Raw genomic sequence first — 23,908 nt, forward strand, 5'->3', positions numbered from 1 at the left:
TGAATGCAGTGCTTCTGAAGGTGAAGTGGTATTTATGTGCTCAACAAGTCTGTATGAATAGTACCATATAGAATTACCACTAGGTATCCAAAGCCTAAATATCTGTTATTTAGCTATCACATAAAACTGTATTAACTAATTGCTGGGAATTAAACCAACATACAGGGTTCATATTGCACTAACTACCCTAAAGTAGCTCCTTGCTTTCAACCCTAACCTCATAGAAAATGTGGAGTATCTTACTCCTCAGTTGCAGTTATTCCTCAATTAGAGTTCAAAATTATAATCTTCTCAGTGAGAAATTATTCTGTCTTAATTCTACAAGAAACATTGAATTTCTACAAAAGACTAAAATATTATTTTGTGTGAGCTTCCATTTTAGCTGGTCATCCTGTGCAAGTAAATTTTTATATCTTCAAAATGGGAATTTTGTGAGGGCTTTATGAATAATTGAAGTACTTTGCATGCTGTAGCCTCTACAATGTGTGATAGAAAAGTCTAGGTTTGTAATCACAGATCAGGCTACAACACTGTAAATGAGTTATTCACAGTTCTCTCCCCAGCCAAGTGTGAGGAAGTACATTTTTATTGTATCAATATTGTGAAAATTCACTTTAATTTCCCTAATGCTTCTGTATCTCTTCCAAGAAATTTTCTTATTTTCAGTCATGAGCCTTGTAAAAGATGCATCTATTGCCACTTTTGAGAAAGCTGAAAGGGTCTACTGTGCTCTAGAACACACACTTTCCCTTCATGTTACAACTTAATACATATGTTCAGACTTTTTGGAGTGCATCTCTCTGCATAAATTCCAGCCTATTTCCTCACTATCGTGGCTCTAAAGCAAGTAGTTGAAATATGGTTTATGTCTTTCTAAAGTCTGAGTGTTCATATATTTCTATGAAAATCAGTTAAATAACTAATAACACCTAATATGTATAATATATTCCACTTGATTTAAGTACCTCCCTGAAAGGAGGTACCAGAGGTGGCAAGTAATTCAGAATTAGGTTCAGGTTTTCACCTTTTTTTCCTTTATTCATAAACATCATCGATTTTATGGTGATCTATTTAGTGAAATTAAAAAAGGATTGCAATATTAGACTGGATCAAAAAACCCCACTGCTTATATCTACAAGTATTTCAACATATTGAAGGCAGGGATGACTTCTCAGTGTAATATATGACATATGCTAACGATGCCACAATGTCAACAATGACACCAAAACTCTGAACTGAAACCTGTAAGTCTAAGCCTGGACCCATTGGGCATGCATGGCCTTCTGCACAGAGGGTAGCTTAAAAACCTTCATTGTTTTTATCAATATCTATGGGATTAAAAAAATACACTGCTTCAGTCAGTTGACATATAAAACTTATTTTAGTTCTCCTGTTAGATTAGTGCAGTTTCTGTCTAGCCACAGTGTTAGTTTGAATAGTGAGGTAAATGCCCTGCTTTGACAGATAGGATGCAGTCTGATATCCCCTTAAACTCACAGGGCTATACTCAATTCCTAACTGACACTAACAAACATGCCTATGTTTATAGAACGGGGCTATGAAGGTTTTCCTAAGCAAAAAGCTCCCAGTTCTGCAGTTCACTTCTTCATTTATACACAAATATCAAAAATTCAAGCAATTACACAACAATGTCTATAGACCTATAAATTCAGCTTTGGGGCAATGTCTGTCAATTAGGATAGGGAGTTTACTGTTTGTTTGACTGACACCTGTGCTGGACAGAAATGGTTGTCATTCATTGTGAACTGTTTTATGAATGCCTTCTTAACTCTGGCCTCTGTAGGAAAGTGGCATATGGGTATGGAGACACATCAAAAGTTATGGGAAGTAAGCTAGAGTGCTTACAGCACCCTTTATTCTGCACAGCTATCCAAGTGCAATGTGTTAAACATGAAGGAGCTTCATCCTCAACAAAATTTCCTGTGATGGCACAGTGTACAAGTATGCAGTTACCACAAAACAGCTGAAATTCAGCCTGCTTATACCCATTAGTTCCATATAGCCTCTGTTAGAGTTTATACTCTCCACTAAGTAGGGCAAGCAACTGCAGCAGCTGTGAGTTCAGTAGCAGATAGGGTCAGTACCTCTGAAAATACTATACAGTACTATATTTATACTTATACTTTATATATTTACATATTAGACATATACTTTGGTAGGGCACAACCCTCAGGAGAAACTGAGAGTTTCATTCTTAACTGTTTATCTTGATTTTTGTTGTTCTTTAACTAAACTCTCTGTGCTATAATAACCTAAGTTTCCATGTAAACTATTTGGCCAGGTTTCAAAAGCTGGATGTTGCTTAGTTTCCATAGGCTTCCTGGAAAATTGCAGTGCTAATAGTAAGTAAACACACACACGCAGACATACAAGACACTTCTGTTTACACATCCATGACTAGCTGATATCTTTTTAATCAACCTCCTACCATATAATTGTATCATATTGCCATCTTCTTGCTACAATAGACTTCTAGCAAGTGGTATGAAACTTTATTAGCCTACCTGTGAAGCATATCTACTTGTCAATTATATTTTTCCTCCTTTGATTTAAATATATATATATAAATCTTTGACTGCCTGAAATTGATTTTGAATTATAAGTACCTACAGTTTCAGGACAAGGTACTGTCTCTTAATAGATACATCATATTTCTTAATATCATATTAAAAAAATTATAGCCAAGATGATCTTAGAAAATTAGTGGCATTAAGTAACTTTGAAAAAAGCATGCAAATTTTTTTCATAAAACAGAAAATTGACAAAAAAACCTGTGTAAAGAGCTAAATTCATCACTGGAATCCAGTCAGAAAATATTTGAAACCAGGTACATTGCAATTTGCATTCAATTTGTTACACTATCATAACTCAAAATACATGAGATATACTGTGCGATCAAGTTACATCCATGTGAACGGTTACTGAACTCTCTTATTTCAAGTATTGTGATCCACGCTTTCCAGTCATTTTTGTAATTATATTCTGTTAAGAAAGAATGAGAAAGTATCACTGAGAGCAGAGAGTAGTGCAAAGCAAAAACTTTTAAAAGGAAGCACAGAAACAAAACCTTTTATTACAGTTCCACAAATGCTTCTCAAGGCATCCCTTGGATAAATCAAGTTCATTAACTTTCTCTGATTATTAAGAAATTAATGTTAGCAAAGAAGAAGCCATGGCCTAAGAGAGATTGTTCTGATGAGGTAATAAGAGGATTTTCCATAATGAAATAAAATGTATTAATGTAGGAGTCAAATGCAAACAGTTGAGTTAGATAGTTGAGCACAATCACCCACGTGTTGCAGACCCTCAGGTCTGCACCTTTACCCACAGGAACAGATCTTCCTGGCAAAATGAACATAGAGTTTCACTGGAATACCACACATGCTATGAAAAAATCTGGAGCTACCATTTTCTGTTACTAATAGGCCCAATTCAGACATGCTGGGAGACATCCCTCAGGGCTTTTTTTCTTATTTCACTTACAAATGGTTAACAGGTTAAGTACCATTTCATATTTACCTAAAATGGTGTTATAACACTCCTACTGAAATACCTTAGAAAATACAAATATTTAGAAAAATATATAGGAAATTAAAGGCATCAAGTACTAGAGTAACATACATATGATCTTGCACCTGTAGAATTCCCAAAATAAAGTCAGATGGTGCACAACTCCTCTATACATGTTGAGGTTGGATGGTGCAAGGAATTAAACAACAGTGAATGTAGCTGCCTACAAGTATGTTTTGTAACTGATACTTGTTCAGGGTTGTTCTGTGCAAGGTAGTAAGTGGACACTGAAAAGCAAACCCCATCTTCCAGATTTTAAATGCAACTATTCCTATCCATCTGCAAAGACAGCACTAACATTCACAGTCTTATTATTTTATATCTCCTTTATTCACCTAGAATCCTGCTGCATATAAAATTACCTAATCAATTTCTTCAATGTCTCCCTTGCTGCATTCCCTTTCTGTCTTTTTCCCATTTCTAGAGCATCAAATACAATCTTCTCCTTTCACCTTCAAGGTTGTTCATTAGTTCTCCCCACCTCATTTACATTTTATTTCCTGTACGACAACTCCCACTTCCAAATCAGCTCACAATGCCAACCCTCAATTAACACTTGTCAAATTTTAAAACAACCTGAAAATCTTTTTTTTTTTTTTTTTTATTGCTAGGGAGAAGTCCACGAGAAAGTAATTTGCAAAACTTACCTGTTACTCTCTTTTAAATTCCTTTGGAGTGGCTGCTTCTCCACAATATTTACAAAAATACGGATAATATTCTACATGAACATGACTTAAAGTTATTAAGCCTGACCAGTCAAACTGTTCAGCATGGGATCAAGTACTGTAGATTTAATTGTAAATCATACATCCTGCAATACATTAAGCCTGTTCAGATGACAGTGTTAGCATCTCACATAAAACAATCCTTCAATATCGAAAGTAAAGGCTGACATCTCCTGATGAAAAAGGAGGAATAGGAAAAAATATTAAAGTCTTTTAAAACAAAACCACTTAAAATTAGCATCTGCACCACTTGTAGCACACACGAATTTCACTGGTGTTAAATTTTAATATTTTCCCAAAGGTCCATTAAGTTCCTTCTAAGTAATGAAAAAAAAGGCAATTTTATCTGACTCCACCACCTTCCTCCCACTTAGATGCCCTTCTGCTTGTCCCAAGAGATAAAAGTGCTGACAGATCATACAGAAATAAATAAAACTCAGATGCATTTACAAAATCTGTGGAAGCAGAAATGGAAGTTCATATAATTTAAAAGCCACACAGTGCGGGTACAGTCCTTATGAAATGACTTGGAAATAAGTTTCCCTTCTGAGAATGAACATAAACAGAACCTGCTGCTTTTTCAGTATCAACACTTGTTAGTATTTTGCAACCACACTGCCTCATGTAGATGCTGAAACACTGGTTTCTTGACCTGACACACTATTCTAAGATACTCTAGCTGAGATGCTTCTCTCCACAGTTTTAAGTGAGCAAGAATTTTTATATATGGAAGGATATCTTTTTAGGACAGTTTGGAATTCTGATCTAGGTTAAGCTGCCCATAAGAACCGTCTTTTCTTTGCATCTGCAATCTCCTGCCATATACCTAAATTTTAGGATCTTTTGAGTTATTACTGGATGGTTTGATCTTTGGAATGAGTAATTATTCTGTTTGAGGCTTCAACACTACAAAAACCAAGGCAATGATAACATAGCAACAATAACCGACATACAGCAGGCGTATAAATAAATACTTTGGGTCTGAGTCAGTTAGAAAGTAATACGTATTTTCTGGCTTTTATAACTTAATAATGTACCTCAATAAAGGAATGCTTTGTATCACTTTGAATAACCAGCTACACACTATTAATGTAAAATGAAATTTATTTAATATCCATAAGGTGCCATGCACATCAGAAATCAGGAATTTTTCCCAGGAAAAAAGGAGAAAGGTTTCTGCTAGTTTCAAAACTTAACTTCAAATAATGTAAAAGATACAAATAAAGTTGTTACATATTTTTAATTTCCATCTATGTAGCATTTTTATTAATGAAAACCCAGCATCAAATCGTTTTCATCAGACATGTATTTATTATATTATTTGTTCTATATAGTAAATAAGTTACATAATTAGAATACATAAATGTAATTAAATCTTGATTTATGTAGGATAAACATAGTTTATCCAATGTAGTTTATCCTAGTTCCTTTGGCTAGAACTCAGGAAAAAAAGGAGAGTTTATAAACGTTGGAAGAAGGGGCGGTCAACTCAGGAGGACTAAAAGGATGCCATGAGGTTATGCAATGACAAAATCAGAAGGGCCAGAGCCCAACTAGAACTTACTGCTGTAAAAGATAGTAAAAATGTTTTGATAAATTCATTAGCAACCAAATGAGGTCTAAGGAGAATCTCCATCCTTTATTGGATGTGGGGGGAAACATAGTTACAAAGGATGAGGAAGAGGCTGAGGTACTTCTTTGCCTCAGTCTTTAAAAGTAAGACCAGTTGTTCACCAGGTACCCAGCCCCGAGCTGGAAGACAGGGACAGGGAGCAGAATGAAGCCCCCATAATCCAAGCGGAAATGGTCAGCGACCTGCTGCACCACTGAGACACACGCAGGTCTATGGGGCTGGATGGGATCCACCCAAGGTTACTGAGGGAGCTGGTAGAAGTGCTCACCAAGCCACTTTCCATCCTTTATCAGCAATCCTGGCTAACTGGGGAGGTGCCAGTTGACTGGAGGTTAGCAAATGTGATGCCCATCTACAAGAAGGGCCGGAAGGAGGATCTGGGGAACTACAGGCCTGTCAGTCTGACCTCGGTGCCAGGGAAGGTTATGGACCAGATCATCTTGAGTGCCATCATGTGCCATGTACAGGACAACAAGGTGATCAGGCCCAGCCAGCATGGGTTTATGAAAGGCAGGTTCTGCTTGAGCAACCTGATCTCCTTCTATGAGAAGGTGATGCGCTTAGTGGATAAGGCTTTAGTAAAGCTTAGTAAAGCATTTGACACCATTTCCCACAGCATTCTCCTCAAGAAACTGGCTGATCATGGCTTGGATGGGCATACAGTTTACTGAATAACAAACTGACTGCATGACCAGGACCAAAGAGTGGTGGTGAATGGAGTTAAATCCTGTTGGTGCCCAGTCACAAGTGGTCTTTCCCAGGACTCAGTCCTGGGGCCAGTTCTATTTAATATCTTCATCAGTGATCTGGATGAGGGGATCAAGTGCACTCTGTTTTTGCAGATGACACCAAGTTGGGTGGGAGTGTTGATCTACCTGAGGGTAAAAAGGCCTACAGAGGGGTCTGGACAGGCTGGATCATTGGGCTGAGGCCAAGTATATGAGGTTTATTGAGGCTCAGTACTGGGTCCTGCACTTGGGTCACAACAACCCCATCTAACACTATAAACTTGGGGAAGAGTGGCTGGAAAGTTGCCTGGAGGGAAAGGACCTGGGGGTGTTGGTCAACAGCAGTTGAATATGAGCCAGCAGTGTACCCAGACAGCCAAGAAGGCCAACAGCGTCCTGGCTTGTATCAGAAATAGTGTGGCCAGCAGGACTAGGGAAGTCCCCCTGTACTCAGCACTGGTGAGGCCGCACCTCAAATACTGTGTTCAGTTTTGGGCCCCTCACTACAAGAAAGATATTGAGGTGCTGGAGTGTGCCTAAAGAAGGGCAATGAAGCTGGTGAAGGGTCTAGAGAACAAGTCCTGTCAGATATGGCAGAGGGAACTGGGGTTGTTTAGTCTGGAGAAAAGGAGTTTGAAGGGAGACCTTATTGCACTCTACAAGTACACGAAAGGAGGTTGTAGCAAGTTGGGTGTAGGTCTCTTTTCTGAAATAATGAGTAATAGAACAAGAGGAAATGGCCTCAAGTTGCACCAGGGGATGTTTAGATTGGATGTTAGGAAAAATTCCTTCACCAAAGGGTTGTCAAGCATTGGAGCAGGCTGCCCAGGGAAGTGGTTGAGGCACCATCCCTGGAGGTATTTGAAAGACATATAGATGTGGTGCTTAGGGACATGGTTTAGTGGTGGACTTGGCAGTGTTAAGTTAATGCTTGGACTTGATCTTAAAGGTCTTTTCTAACCTAAATGATTCTATGATAAAAAAACAACACTACAAATTCTCTGGATTTGATCCAGTTCCTTCCAAATCCACCAGTATAACTTTATCACTGCATTGGATTTTATGTGGATTTCAGCAATTACTTAGAAAACATTTATTTTACCCACTGTTTTCAGAAAACTTTTTTTTTTTTTAAGTTTAGAACATCATTAAAAATATGGAATTAACTTCTTTAAAATAAATAACATAAAATTTAGGAAGATTAATGTTGAAGAATCAAATTTAATAATATATAGATAACAAAAAGAGACACTCAGTATGTTGAGGATGATATAATCACAAGTGAAATTAAAGCTCAAAGATCCAGCCGGGAAATTAAGTATTGTGAAAGTAACATATTCTTTTCTCTCTGCTAACATTCTTAATGTTATAAACTAAAATAGCTATGTTAAGTCCCAGAACAGAGTAATTTCTTAGAGGCAAGGAAACTGGTGTATGTTTAATACACAATTGGTTATTCATCATTATTACCTAGAATAATAGATAGGAAAGCAGAATTGAACACTTCCAAACTATTCAAGATCCATCAGCTGATTTTTGCTTGTTTTACAAAGCATACTCAAATGGTGTACATGCATATCATGATAAGAACTTTGAAAACAGAACAGTAAGACTACCTTAGTCTGTCTTTAAACATCTTTTTTGATGCTGAAGAATACATATTCACATACATATTTGATATTCTTACTGGGTTTTCACATACAGGGTAAGAGTTGATAGGGAGGGACATATCCACCCTTATGGCCAAGAGACTGTAAAAGTAGGGATTAGACATTGAGAAACTTAAGGCCATTCTACTGAACCCTCTGCACTTAGGAAAGGAAATCAACACAAACCACAGGATACCTTGGTATTATTTTTTTTTTTCTGCTGAAAATGGGACTGCAGCAGGGTGATCTACCTTGAAGATGCTGTACACTTTAAGCTTACCTTGGCAAATAAGAGAATTTGATCCAGGGTTTTTAAAATAAGCACTTGATAAGTTTGTAATACTTTCAAATCTTGTGAATTCTTAGGAAGTTCATCTTGAGATACTCATTGCTGATTTTCACTAATTATTTTAATTTAAAGTTGTGGGTGTTTTTTCCACCTAAATAATAATAATCTCTATTTTTTTAAGATGCAGATTAGGGTAAAATTGGACCATCAAAAATCTGGAACAAATAAAAATTCAGACTTCAGTATATTCGAGATATAACAAGAATGGGGGTAATTAGAATGGTAATGGTATTAGAATTTGATAACCTACCTATCAAACATGTTCAGTCCATTATATCACATTACTAAAGACTGTAATCACTGCTGTCACAAAGCAGCATCTTGAAAAAGCATTTAGCTTCTTATCTGAATAAAACCACACAGCTGAAAAATGTTAGGACCATTTGAGTCGTATATTGCATACCACTCTTTTGTTTCTCTTTCTTTCGATGAGAAGGGCAAACAAGTCATAAAGTTGAATGTGAGTAATGTTAAGGTTCGTATTAAACCAAAGATCTTTTTAGTACTAACAGAAGAGTTTTTCTCCTAATAAGTAAGCTTGTAAAGGCAGCAATGCTCCGGGATCTGTTGGCCTTATCACCTTCCTGTTGCAAAGTCTAAGAAGGCAAAGTTAAATGAAGTTCAGACTTCAATTAGATTATTACACATAGCTCCTGAAAGGGAAGGCAGAGGCAGAAGCATAAGCATTGCTCTTTCACTATTTGGTGCATGATAATAATGCATAATCTTAAACTAAAGGTGATGTATCTAAAGCAAGAATCAAAGTGATTAAGTTCTGTGAATTGAAATTAATTGACATCTACTTACGTGTAATTTCGCAGCTAATTTCCTACTTATGCACCAGTGAAAATATTATATGGTTGGAAGGGCAGAAAATGTACATGTGGGTTACAGTCTGCTCATTTCTCTATGTCTCTGTACCCATTTAATTTCTTTGTTCTTTCAGTTTCGTTACTGTCAACTCAAACAAATTTTTTTTTTCTCTGACCTGTGTTTCAAAATTACACTTTAAGATTCCTTACCCCTGCTATGCACAGATACACTTTGATAAAAAAGGGGTTCTTTAAACAGAGGTAGAATCAAGTATTAGAATTCACATTTTGGGCATCAGGGTTTTCTAAAACTGTATAAAAAATATTTGCCAGATATGATAATTTTCTTCTTCTATTCTTCCTGGATCCAGTCATTAATTTTTCTACCACATCTATATTCATTAAAAGTTAAGTAAGTCAGAAAAGATTTAATGTACATTCTGGGCAAGTGTATAGAAAAAGTTTACAATAAAAACTTTGCTGGTATGGTTTTGCTTCTGAGTGTGATCCAGGTAAGGATTAGTCATTTGTTTCCATACATGTGGATTATGCTATAACGCTGCATTATTTAACAGACAGAAGAATTTCACCATGAATAATTTAATTATTTGCTGCATAGTTCACCCCAAGAAAAAAAGGCACTTTAAGTTACTTCCTTACCTTGTTTTGAGTATGCATCACTAGAAAAAAAACCCCACCTTATATTTTACTTTTATACTACACTACACCTTATATTGCACTAACACATCTGTTACTATAGCATCACTGTTTGCTTGTTATTTTAATGGGACTATCAAGTCACAAGCTTTTCTTCTAGCTGTTTGTAGAACACTTATTGCTGCATCAAAAGTTTTAGCAATCTAATAGGGCTTCCTACTGACCCTATACTAGAAGTTACATTATAAAAAAGATACTTTGATTATAGTCATTTTTCATGCTTCAAGAGCTAAAGGAAGTACTTGATCTGTATTTATTATTACAGGATTTGCAGGAACATACAACTGGGGGAAATTACACAACTGCAAGGTAACAATTAGATAACAGTTCTGTTGAAAAGCATTTGGGGTTACTGTGCATTAGAAGTCTATTAGGATGCAATATTGCCATGCTGTTGGAAAAAAGTCAGTCATCAGACTAGGATAAATAGAGACATAACTTGCAGAACACTTAAGCTATGCTTCTGCACTATCTACTCCTAACATTTCCTTAGCTGAAGGCTTTGATCAGTTTTGCACATTATAAAATGAAAGGTATGGATAAAACTGAAAAGAGTGTAGAAGAAAGGAGCAACTAGATTAGAACTCTAAAAATATGGAATAAGAAGAAAAAATGAAAGAAAATAAGAAAATACTAATATAGGTGTAACCCATTCTTCTATGAGTTCTCTCCCAGCTTTATGATTCTAAGACAACAAATAGAAGATATTTTTGTTACAGATTTTAAATGTATATGTAAAAGGTCTGCTATGCCTTCTACAGAAAGTAACTTGTCGTTTTTGAAATATTGCAAAACCTTTCCAGGAGAAAAATACACTGTAAATATTAATTCCTCCTTAATCCAAGCAACTCTGCTAGTCTTCAAAAGATCAGTATGGGAAACTAGCTTGTTTATATTTTCACAACGACACGTAGAGTTTCTGGCAGTATGAGGTGGGAGGAAAACTACTTTGCTCAGAACAATCTCCTGCCATATACTTATAGTCTGTTGGCTACAGTATTAAAATCTACATTTTCCAAGTGACCGCTTTTCCTCTTAGTGGTTTATAGTCAGTAAGCATAAGTATAAATTTGTTTAGTTCCTAAGGAAAGTCAACAAATCACTGTAGAGAGACATTGATGGAAGTTAGTTAGAAAAGTGGTCAAAAGATGGTGAGACTTGCCAGAAAATTTTAGCAAAGATTTAGTGGTGGGCTTTGCTTGCTCAAATCATTTTACATCTCTCTAATCTATTTGTTTGTTAGCGTCCTCAGAGTGTCACTATTTGTTAAAATTATTATTTTCTTTTGTATTTTTCTAAGTCTCACTAATGGAAAACAGAAACTCTGGAGACCACCTCGGTAATTTTTTTTTTTTTACAGTATTCAGCATTTATTCCTTGTTAACTGATGAAAATAAGATGATCTTTAGTGAAATTTCTGTAATGTTAAATATCATGAAGGCATTCTTCTCCTCACATATGGGAAAGCCTATAAACAATGTAGATATATCAGAACACCTATCTTAAGTGTAAACTGTTTTTATTCTCACAGCCAAGCACAGATTATGCCTAAAAATTCCTAGAACATTAGGGCATAGAGAAATATGAGTTGCTGATAATCTAAGGTTTACAAGTGGACAGAGGAAAATGAAATTACAGCAGCTCCTGAAGCATGTAGCAGTCCTTTATATCATTATCCTGCCATTAGATGGGACATTACTACTGTTTTATTTAATGATATCTCAAGTATCTGAGAGAGAGAGAGATAGAGAGAGCACTCATGAGTGCACCTGCAAAAAAGCATCTCGGTCTTAAACTTGTGTTATTTTTTATTTGATATTATAAAAATCAGTAGAACAGTTCAGCAGAATATTTCTCCTCCTTCCATTTACTACCATACTTTCTCACTAGTGGAACCTCTATTTACTTCTATAAAAAGACGCTTCACTGTTTCTTGAGAACCCAGCTGTTGCCTTGAAATACTTGGTGCTATTTTGTTTTCTAAGTGGACAGAAAAATAAGTAAATAAATAAAGGAAGTTGATGAGTTTAACCTAAATTATGAGTTTAGAGCTAACAATTGAAAGCAATGATGAATGTGTCCAAAACAGGAAAAGTAATTTTAATAGCAGCTGCTCTCACTCTCATTACTTTTTATGGTCAGTTGCTGTAAACAAGTGAACATGACCACATCCCAAGACAAAGGTGTGATAACCTATGGTGATACCTGAGTGATGTCCATCAGTGATTTCTCAGTTACGAAATTAGACAGGAAGTTCTCATTCCTCTGTTATAACATATCTTAGGGGGGTGGAAAATGCACTTTGCCTCATGAACTTGCAGATCCTTTGAGCACAGCTTTGCAGCACTTTTTATTCTTCTGAAACTCTGATCTCTATATTTAATATAAACATATTATTAATTGACCACTCATACTAAATTCAACAGCTGGACTTACTTCCCTATGACTGAATGTGTTTTAGTTGTCTTTGCATGTGTGTGTTTAAATACACATCTGGATGTCTGTTTACACATAGATTTTTAATAGGGTGGTTTTGATTAGCCCCCCCCCCCCCATGTATGACCAAGCGCACTTTTTACACATTTACTTCCCTGTGGGAATGAAGCTCTAAGACTTTGGCTCAGGAAGAATAACAAAACTAAGCTAAGCTATTATTCCAAATATATTGAAGTTTCCACTGATTTTTAAGACCTCAAAGATGATAGATTTTTGCTTTTCTTTTCCTATAACCTTTTGTAATTGTTTGACATAAGCTACCCAGCAGTTTTTCTACACTGTATGATCGAGAAGAAATGGACCTGTTTTCCAGGAAGGCCATATTTTGGAAGAGGTTATAATGACAGCAGCAAAAGGAAAGAGATGAATGGGGTTTCAAGGCCCATTTTGCAATCTCCAGTCTCACGGCATCACACCGTGTCATGCTCTCCTGCAAAACCTCAGAACAGTAGAAGTAACAGAAAGTTAAGCTCAAAAGTCAGGAGAGTAGGTACAAGTATTGGACTAGGGACTTATGTATGAGTTTTGTTCTGAAGTGTTTTAATTTCTGGAATTGGAGGGAGGGATGGCTGTCCCTCAAGCAAACCATTCCCATCATGCCTATTATCCCTGTCTGGAGCTGGACGGCCTTAGATCACCTTGCACCAAGGTAGGAGGGGCAAGAGTGGGAATGTTCACAGTATCTCTGAGAGATACTAAATTCCCACACAAACTATTTGATAGGAAGGCACAGTTATTTTTTTTCCCCCTTTTTTTTTCCCCTGATTATTCTTGCAACTGAACTCTCTCCTTGAAATCTGAAAGAGGTACAGGTCCCTCACAAGGAGAAAGAGTGAAGGGATAATCTATGCAAGCTAGTCTACCTAAGCATCCAGTCATTCCTATAATAGTGTATCTAATAAACATCAGTGGAAAATAACACTTCCACCACTAGACTTTCCACTAGACCTGTGGAATTGCTATTCAGCACTTGTGAGACCGTACCTGGATAGTTATGCTACCTCCCTGATCACAGAGTGGATACAAACAAGATGGAGCCAGACTCTTGTAGGTGCACAGTGGTACGATGTGAAACAAAGGGTGTAAGTCAGAACATAGGAAATTCTGATTAGGTGTTGGAAAAATTTTTTACCATGAAGTGGTCAAAAACTGGAACAGTTTGTCCAGAGAGGCTGTGAAACCTCCATCCTTGGGAGTGTTCAAGACTGAACTGGACACAGCCCTGAGCAATCTTTTCTAAATAGACCTGATTAAGCAGCGGTTGGACCAGGTGACCTCCAGAGGCCCCTTCCAACATAAGTCATTCTGTGAATCTATAATGCTATGTGTCTTTACTTTTTTTTTGGCCCTTTCACATTTATGTGCACTTACAAAGTTAACTGAGCAAGTGAACTTGCCTTATTTATCATCAGTCTGTAGGTATTTTTCTCAGAAACTCAGAAACTATGGTGCAAATACTGTAGTGTAATACTGTAATACAGACCTATTTAAAATAACTGGATCTAGGCAGGCACTTATGTGCAATAGCAGCCGCATTATTCAGCTAAATGGTTAGTTTGAAATCTACACAGCAGGACACATTAAGTCATTGCAAAGATACAAGAGAGGGGACACATACAATGGAAAAGAATTTGGGGAATGAATGACAGTGGGGTATGTCCTAGCTGTTAATAGCTGACAGATGCTGCTCCCTCCTGTAACCCTTGCTATACATAAGGCCTTAATACATTCAAGGAAGAGATGTGCGTAACAGGATTGTTGCATTGAAAATAAACACCAACAGAATTTAATATCTTATCTATACATTTTCATTCCTATTAGCAAATGTGTTATCACCTTCAAATATACTGTCTAAACAAGCATCACAATGTAGTTTCTCTAGATTACCAGAACAGCTTTGAATTTGATCCAGACATGGTGGTGATCCACTATATTACTGAAAAAGAACCCTTCTTCTCAGAAAGAAACTGCATTCTTTTTTACAAGAATAAACACTTCTAGCACTGTTCTTCTTTTCTAGAGCTGCAATATACCTCATACTGATTGAACTGGCAAAGGAAAGTTGACATTCCTCATGTTGGCATGTACCAACCTTCTTTTAAATCATTCTATCAAGACACATGGAGTGAGGTTTGTCTAACACTCTTGCTTCATGGAAGTCTTGCCTTCCACTAAGCAGAAAATTCCGTCTTGGAATTTGTCTATCAAGAAGACTTATTTAGCAGTCAAATGGTTCTGCCTTGCTTTTGAACCTATACATTCTCAGCTTCCTCTCACATTTACAGTTTTAACACATCAAAATAATCTCACAGGTTTTCCAATCATCAGCTAGCTCCAAAGCCTTTTCTAACAGAGAAGCATCATATAGTTAAAATGATTTAACTCTATTTAAGATAACTTGTGAAAGACATTTACTAAGGTTCTTTCAGTGTTTTACGCAAAATGCCTATCTAAATTACCCCTCAGCTGTGCACCTGGTATCCCAAAGAGAGATGTTCAGAGCATCAGCTGAGTGGCACAGAGCTCTGACACCATGAGTGTGTGTGTTCCTTTACATAACCACTTCTTGGACAGATATCTCTATTAATACTTAAATGATGTTGCTGTATTAAAACCTGTTTTAAAAATACTGAAAGAAAAACTGTATTTCATGGTTCCCATTGAGAAATACATTAAACAGTTATGTTAATATTTTTAAGGTAGAACTTCATATGTCTTTTAAGTGTTTAAATCCTGATTAATCTCTCTTTGATTATGATGGGCTTGTCCTGCTAAATTACCAGGTTTCTATACTTACTAAATTAGGAAATTGGCAGCATTCATTTGCACCAACATTCATATTAAAATAAACATATTTGACTATGTGAATTTTAAAAGATAATATTTTCACAAATTCCATGAAATAGCATGAAAATTAATGCTATTGGTATTGTTCAGGTCACACAACTCTTAACAATCCAAAAATGTAAACTTTTTGAGACAAACATGAAAATAAGGCCCTTATAGCCACTTATTTAAGACATTTGACAATATGAGTTTCTTATTTAACTTATCTTTATGGACAACTCATAAAAAACTAATCCAACTATGTTTACTAAGTTGTAAAAATTATTTGTATCTTTGAGGGAGGACTAGCATATGCCAATTATTGTAACATCTTGGGTGACAGTACCACTTAGTAGTAAACAAAGCAATAAAACACTGCCAGACAAGTAAACAACAAAATTCTTAATTAGAGACTGCTACTAAATTCTGAGAGCATTTTCTATTGGCCTGTAAGCTGGAAAACAGTCATCTTCCCTTTCCTTAGCATGTGTGGAAGTAGTCAGGACATAATAGATCAAAAGCAGCTTTTCAAACCAAACAGGAGAACAGGATGGGTTTTAGGATGGAAAGGGTGCATTTTATTGGTGTACACAGCAGACTTTTGCCAAGATTTGCAAAGGCACCATTATTTTTCCAGGTGCTCTATTTGTAGCTACAGAAACCAAGGGTTTATCTAGCTAAATGATTACAGGGTCATATCTCAGACTCCAGAAAGTCAAGAAACTAACACGTAATACTCTTTTCTTCTCTTAATAAAGCCTCTGGACCACTGTCATACTACACTGCATTCAATCTTGGATGTTATTTTGGTTTCTTAACCCCTTAGTGTGCGGTATAAGGATAAGATTGACATGTCAAGAAAAAATCAGTACTTTGGAGCAGTCTCCACATGTAAGGAATGCAGTGGTGGATGCTACTTGGTTAGACCTAGTCCCATACAAGGAATGGAAAGGCAGAGGAAGTAGATGTTTTTGACAGCAACTAATTTTAATGGCCACTTATCAAAGTACAGTTTTAAATAGGCAGCATTAGGGAACAAGCACCAGGATTGCATGACTGCAAAAGGCTAATGTTGCCTCACCTTTGTGAAGGTGCTTATGCATAAATACAGATGAAAAGTTAGTTTCGTGAAGAAGCCTAGAGCTGTAAATCACTTGAGATAAAATTTACAGAGACCAATTATTAAAAAAAGATGATCTGGGAAACCTGATAAAAAGAATTCTAAGGTCTGAGAGATTAGGATGCATCTTAAAGGGTACAACATCTTGTGAAATTCCCTGAGTAGTGGAATTAGGACTGATGGTATTTCTTCTGTTTTTTTCCAGTCTGAAATTTCAGTAGTGAAAAATAGAACATAGAAAGATGACATGGCAAGATGATTTAATTGACATATGACTAATGGCCTTTAAAAATGCTATTTTTTTAAAAAACAACAAAAGTGTGCATACAGACTGTGCAATAATGACAGTTATGTGAGAAGCAAATAGAGGTACCTAAAATTTTTGAAGATAACCAGCACATCAGCTCCATTTATTACACTGAATGTTTTTGCACTACCAACTGGAACATTATTTGAGTGGAAGTATTTATTTCCCAATTCCACTAGTACTATTTATTATTACATAGTACCTTTTATTCTATAATCTAAAAAATCACTTTAAGATAAACCTGTAATGACTCTATTTCCATTTTTATTTTACACATGAGAAAAGAGTGTCAGAGAGAGATTGAGTTGCCCAAGACCACACACTAGACAAATGGCAAAAAAAAAAAAAAAAAAATAATCACAGATAGTCCCAGCTAATCTTCTTGACTTCTCTGGCTTTTGTATAGCTCTCGTGTATATGAATTCAAAGCACTTACCTCCTCATTTGAAAACGTAGGAATAATCTTGATTTTAAGAAAGAGACATCAATCAATAATTCTGATACATTGTTCTGTGTAATGAAATGCTATTGTATTCCTTGAAGGAAATACAGTGCTGTACTAAGTAAGTTGTGTGCAAAGTTACTGATGATCATATGGAGCCAGAGCAAGCATTAAAATGGTTATAAATACTTCACTTTCTGAACTACAAGTACACTGTGTTTTTCAAGTAATTCAGTTTTTTGCTTTCAAATGTTAACTCTCTTCAGTCTGGGTATCTAAGATGTACTAGTCTGTTCTAACTCAAATTTTAACATACGTAATTCCTTCTCCTCATTTCTTTTGAAAAATATAACTGTTACATACTTTTAAGTTTTCTACAAAACTTAAAATAGAAGAAACTTCAAAGTTGTATATTTGGCTTCTTCAGTGGTTTTCACTGATGTTTTGAGAATTAAGACATCTTCAAAGCAAAACAAAACAAATTCTGGTAAAATAATGCTATAGATACAGTTTTGGAACATTTGAGCCATTAATGTTTAATACAATCCCTAATACATGATGTGTTTTCTGTACAGTTCTATACACAATTTTTCCCACCCTTTCATATTCAGAGTAATTTGGGGTTTTCTGAAAGACAAGCTTATCACCCTAAACCATAATAGATCCATGGGAATCCATTAAGAAATGTTCTTCTGACAAACAGGTTAAACAAGGGAGAAATATTAAAAAGTCTTAATATAAAAAGGGAACTAAAATACTTCAGAAAGGAATGGTGTCTTTTTCAAAAGTATCAGGGTTTTTTGCAAGTTACTGGTTTCACAAGAACACTAAGAAGATATTTTGCTTTGCTTTCCATGAAAAAAAGCAGTTGGCCCAGAACTTGAAAGTCCTCGAAAAAACAGCCTTTTCTGATACAGCTTGAACACATTTGTAAAGCAATTTGTTACAGTTCAGTTTGCGTTTCCATACCATAGCTGTTTTGTTTCATTCAAAATATTTAACTGTGAGAATTTATGTTTGCTAAGAAAGTTGTGGAATGGTCAATTTTATTGAGCTTCTTTACTCTGCATTGCTTTAATACATCTAAAAAGAAGGCACATCTGAACCATTTTTACTAATCCTATAAAATGAAGATAAAATCCACTGACACCCCTCCCCTTAATTTTAAAGCAGCATGTCTTGTCAAAACAACATTGTTGTACTTACTTACAAAATGACTGGTAGTTTAAAAAATCGAAACACTGTTCACAGAGAATTTAAAATCCTATTTAAATATGTATCATAAGAATGGTAATTCAAAATTTTTAAATGGCCCGATAATATGCATGCTATTCCTTCCCACCTTGGCTTGTCATCCCCTCAATAACTAATCATTTATGGAATAATGCTGCATATATTCAAACCAACCATTATGATTTACAAAAATTAAACTTCTTTGCATTCAGACAACAGAAATGCATTCAGTCTTAAAGATTGAAAACCCTAGATGCCTGGTGTATTGGGAAATGGAATGTATTGGGAAAAGCATAGAATTGAACATTTGTTCATTTTTGCAGCATATGATCTGTTCTTTCATTTCTTACATAGTAAAAAATTTCATGTTCTTAACTTTGGACGAGCATGAATTCACACAAGTGATACAAAGGTGTAGCAAAAGAATGGCTGCATGACAACCGCAGATATTAAAGGACAGTTTTTAAAGATTATTGATTTGAAAGTGCAGTTCTAATTAAGAACTGCTGAACCTTCTTTAATATCTCAATTATATAGGAAACGGAAAAGAAGCCAACATTAGGTAGAAATAGAGAATAATCAGGTATGTCTTGCTCAGTTTTATGGCCAAGGCTCCATAATAAAGAATACAGTGTGTACCACAGAAACACACAAAGCAGTCTTCGTTCAGAAAGGATTCTATTATTTATTCATCGAGCATCATGCCATAAAAATCTGATTATCCAGGAAACCAAAAATCTACAAAGTAACTGAGTATTAAGTATTGTCCCTCTGCCCACCAGTTGTCTCCATAAATCCTTTATTCACAGTGTCCGCTTAATATTCAAATACAGGCATATGGCTTTCCATGAAAAGGAAGTGGTTCCAGCTACTAAAAATGAAGACCGAATAATAAATTGATCGATCAAATGCAATATCCTACTGGTGTTGACGGAGAATTTGATTTTAAAACAGACGCCCGTGATAGCCATCGAGGGCAAAACAGGCATTGGTGAGCTACTCACTGCAAAATAAATCTACAGCTCATTTAACGGGGAACAATAGACTAGTAGATGACGGACTCCTCCCTCTGGCTAAGAAACCATTCGCCTATTTTCTTGTTAGCAGGACCCTAACCCTGGATTTGCCAGACCGTCTCCCACCTCCCGGAGCTCTCATTATTTTAACTTTGTGCAAACACCACGCGGATTGCGTCCCTTCCCACTCGGCACCAGGGCTGCAGGTTCCCGGGAAGCGCGGACAGCAAGAGCAGCTCCAGCGAGGAGGGGCAGCCGGGCAGGCAGCGGAGCGGGGCGGCGGCGGGAAGCGGGTCGGCGGCGGAGCCGGGCGGCGGGGAGCAGGAAGCGGGGCGGCGGCAAACGGGAAGAGGGAGGCGGGAAGCGGGGCCCGGGCGGAGCCGGAGGGCGGCGGGAAGCGGGGCCCGGGCGGAGCCGGGCGCAGGGCTCCGCGCTGCCGGCCGCCCCGCGCTGGCCGCCCGGCTGCCGGCTCCGTGCCGGCACAGACGCGGTCCCGCTCCCACCCACGTGTTTCGCGACTGCTCTTCCACCCACGGACAGGCGCGTACGGGACGACGTGCCGCCGCCCGCGCCGCGGTCACGCCCGCTCCAGACGAGCCCTGCCCGGGGGCGCCGGGGAGGCGAGCTGCCCTGCTCCCCGCAGCCTCCCACCCCGGGCGCCCCGGCCCGGCAGCCCCGGCCCGGCCCCACCTCCCTGTGGGAGCCTCCGCAGCCGCACGGCGCCCCTTTCTCCGCCCTCCCGTCGCGGGGAGCGGGGTCGGTCGGACGGGGGTCCCGCTGCGCCCGCTCCTCAGCGGCCCCCCGCCGGCTCCCCCCTCCCCGCGGCCGGGAGCAGCCATGGCGGGCGGGAGAGCGGCGCCGCGCCCCCGCACGCAACACGGCCGGAGCGGTGGGCCAAGCCCTCTCCTACCGTCTGAGTCCCTGGAAGGAGGAGGGCCAGGACATCCGCGATTTCTTCAAGCCGGGCCGGTGGCCGGTCTCCACGGCGTAGGAGCCGCGGTCCATGGCTCGGCAGTAGAGGTATCGCTCCGTGTCGGAGTAGCCGCGGTGCCTGACGCGAGCCCCGGCCAGGCAGCGGCCCCGCGAGGCGGGCGGCGGCGGCGGCGGCGGCGGGCCGGGGGGCTGCTGGTGCTGGAGGAACTGGTGCTGCCGCAGCTGCGGCGGGTAGTGCTGCTCGTGCCGCCACAGATGCTTGGGGGCTTGGAGACTCCCGCTGCCCCCGGCGCCGTCGCTGCCGCCGGCGCCGTCGCTGCCGCCGGGCAGCGCGGACAAGCCGCTGCCGCCGCCGCGCTCTGCCTCCATGCTGCCGGCGGGCGGCCGGGCCGGGCCGGGCCGCGCCGGGGCGCTGGGGGCCGGGAGTGGGGGCCGGGGCGGCGGCCACCGCCTTCCTCCGGGCAGCGGCGGGGAAACTGTGCTGAAAAGTTGGACAGCTCCTGCCGCACCGCCCCTCGGCCGGGAGTGGGAGCGGCTGGGGCCGCCGCGCCGGCGAGTCCTCCTGGCCACCCGGGAGGGGGGGGCGGGGAGAGGGGGCGGAGGAGGAGGAGAGGGGCTGGCTTCCCGCTCGGAAATATTTAAAGCCGGGCTGGAGCCACCGCGGCGGGAGAGCGGAGCTGGCAGCGGGCTGCCATCGGCGCGGGGGAGGGCGCGGCGGGGAGGCCCGGGGGAGGCCCCGGGGAGGTGCGGGCGCGGAGGGGCTCTCCCGGCCGCGGCTCCAGTCCGCCCCCCCGGGCGCGCCTCTCGCTGCTCGGCCCCGAGGAAGCCGCGTCGCTGCTGGCCGGACGTGACCCCCCAGCGGGACTCGCCCTGCAGCGCGGCGGCAGGTGGCGAAGTTGCTCACGACCCAGTCCACCGGGAACTTCGCGGTGCGTTAAAAATGGGTGCTTACTCCCTAAACTCCGCCTCCCGACACCCCTTATTCCCTGTATCCTACTTCCAGTCCTTGCCATATCAGGTTCAGAAATCGTCTGTTCCCCAACTTGAAGCCTTCCCCTGGTCTGCCATCTTCCCCGATGAGTAAGCTCTCTCCCTGCTGCGAGTAAGACTGGCTGTAAATCAGTGCAAGGAAGGTTTAATTATAGCAATGCTGAGCCTACTGCTAACAGGGAAGCTTTTATATCATAAACCACCAGTTTCAGGAGTTTCTAACTGCTGCAGAAAAAAAAAATATTTAAAGTTAAAATATACAGAACAGGAATTTTATCCTAAAAAAAAGAATTTTTAAAATTAGTTTTAAATTTCAGATCCTTTTGTGCTTGTATACAATGAATAATCCAGAACCGAAGGAATTTGCATTTTTTTTTAAGTTGCCTTTTTTTTACTTGCATTTTTTTTTTTTAAAGCAGAATTCATATTTGTCCTGTGTGGTAATACTCTAAAATCTAACACATCTTCTTATTCATGACAAAATTATAATCACTACACTCCTGACAAAGTATGAAAAAGACACATGCAGGTGTTCATTTGAAAACTATTAATATGTATTTGTCTGGTCCATCTATTCTGTTTGCCAGAGTATCAGTATTAATCAAGAATGCATTGCAAAAAATGTCTATCCTACAGTACCTTTAGAAAAACATATATTTTCTTCCAGTCAGTGTTCATCTACTCATTAGGCTGTTCTGATTAGTTTCATGCACATCATCTACTTCCTCAATCACAAAATTGGTCTTGCCATCATTTATCCCTTTCCATCACAGATCTGCAGTCATTTTAAACTTCATTTCTTTCTGAATTTCTGAATTTGTGTTGATGCATTTTTTTCCCATTCTCCATCTTAAAAGTCAGCCTTCCTTCCCAGACACACAGCACTCCTAAAATCAAGATTCAACTTCTAACCATGTACATCCAAGCTTCTGTTGGGCAAAACTCCCAGTCTGTGTTTTTCCAAGCCAACAGTATTCCTAGATAATCCTGATAATCGTCTGTCATCCCTTCATTTCTTCTTTACTGCCCTAATAACTTTTGGTTTCACCAAACAATTTCAGACAATATAGTAACTTGAGATCAATATTGTAAATACTGGGAAAGAGCCAAAGTAGTACTTGCATTGAATAAAACTTGAGTTTGAACTTATGCATTTATCAAGTTCTGACTCTCCTGCTGTTTATAGACATACAAGACTATTTCTAAACCAGACATCTTAGGTGCTACCACTTTCCCAGCTGTAGCAGGCTGTAACAATTTTGACAGCATGTATAGGACACAGAAATTGGAAGAAGATGAAAGGAGAAAGGCTGAAGTGAGATAAAAGGAGAGAATAATATCCAAAATGAAATGGACAATGGGAATAATTGCAATGTGGGATATAGGCATATAGGATGCAAATCCATTAAAAACTTGGAGAAGAGAGGTAACTTTTTCCCATCTCTACTTCCATACCCATATTGCAGAGGGACTGTATTTCACAATTGCTAGTTCTCTCTACTCTCCTAAAATTAGGCACAGCTTCTGTGACCAATCTCAATATAATTTCACAGAATCATAGAACTGCTGCTTAGAAGGGCCCTCATGAGATTGTCCAGTCCAGCCTCATGCTCAGAATGGGACTATCATCAGCAATAGAAGACATCAGCCCCGGCTCTGTCTGAATCTCAAAAAAGCTCCAGCAACAGAAATTCCCCAGCCTCCATGGATAACCTGCTCCGGTGCCACACCACATCCCTAATGAAGAAGATTTTCCCGATGTTCAGTCTGAACATCCCAATCAGGGGCCCTTGCCCTTCCTTAAACAGCATGTCACCACCAAGAAGAGCTTAAATTTGCTGCCTTTTGCAACTACCCTTCAAGTAGCTGCAGGCCGCCATTAGATCACCTTTCACCTCCTCCACAGCAGACCTAAGCTCAGCCCCCTCAAGTGCTCATCACTGGTGGTGTCCTCTAGGCCCTGACCATCCTGCTAACCCTCTCCTGGGCTCCCAGAATTCCCCTTGATCCCCTAGCTACAGTCCCTTTGGCACGTAGTTTGTCATATTTATGATGAAAAGTGCACTGTTTGGCTGCTATCCAGCCTGCAGTCCATTGAAACCCCCAGGTCCTTTCCAGCAGGGCTGTGACCCAGTCAGTCACCTGCTGGCCTGTGCCAGTGCTTCAGGTTATCCTGTCTGGGTGCCAAACTCTGCACTTCAACACGGGCTCTAGTATCAACCCCTCAGGTGATGTGCTCATTACCAGCTGCCAGCCAGGTGTTGAGCCAGCAGTCTCTACACTTTGATCCCAACTAACAGTCTGTTCATCCAGTCCAGACTTCCTCAGTTTTCCAATGAGA

At 39.5% G+C, this 23,908-nt stretch overlaps 1 protein-coding gene across 1 annotated transcript in view; it reads right to left on the reverse strand.

Moving 5' to 3' along the window:
- The window catches only part of PDE4D (phosphodiesterase 4D), a 421,789-nt gene extending 400,843 nt beyond the window's left edge, over positions 1-20,946 (reverse strand). The window contains exon 1 of the mRNA XM_074855370.1: positions 20,555-20,946. Coding sequence (XP_074711471.1) covers positions 20,555-20,946 — 392 coding nt within the window. The remainder of the gene's footprint in view (positions 1-20,554) is intronic.
- Positions 20,947-23,908: the final 2,962 nt, after the last annotated feature.

The sequence above is a fragment of the Strix uralensis genome, chromosome Z (assembly GCF_047716275.1).
Source record: "Strix uralensis isolate ZFMK-TIS-50842 chromosome Z, bStrUra1, whole genome shotgun sequence".
Taxonomy (NCBI): Eukaryota; Metazoa; Chordata; class Aves; order Strigiformes; family Strigidae; genus Strix; species Strix uralensis.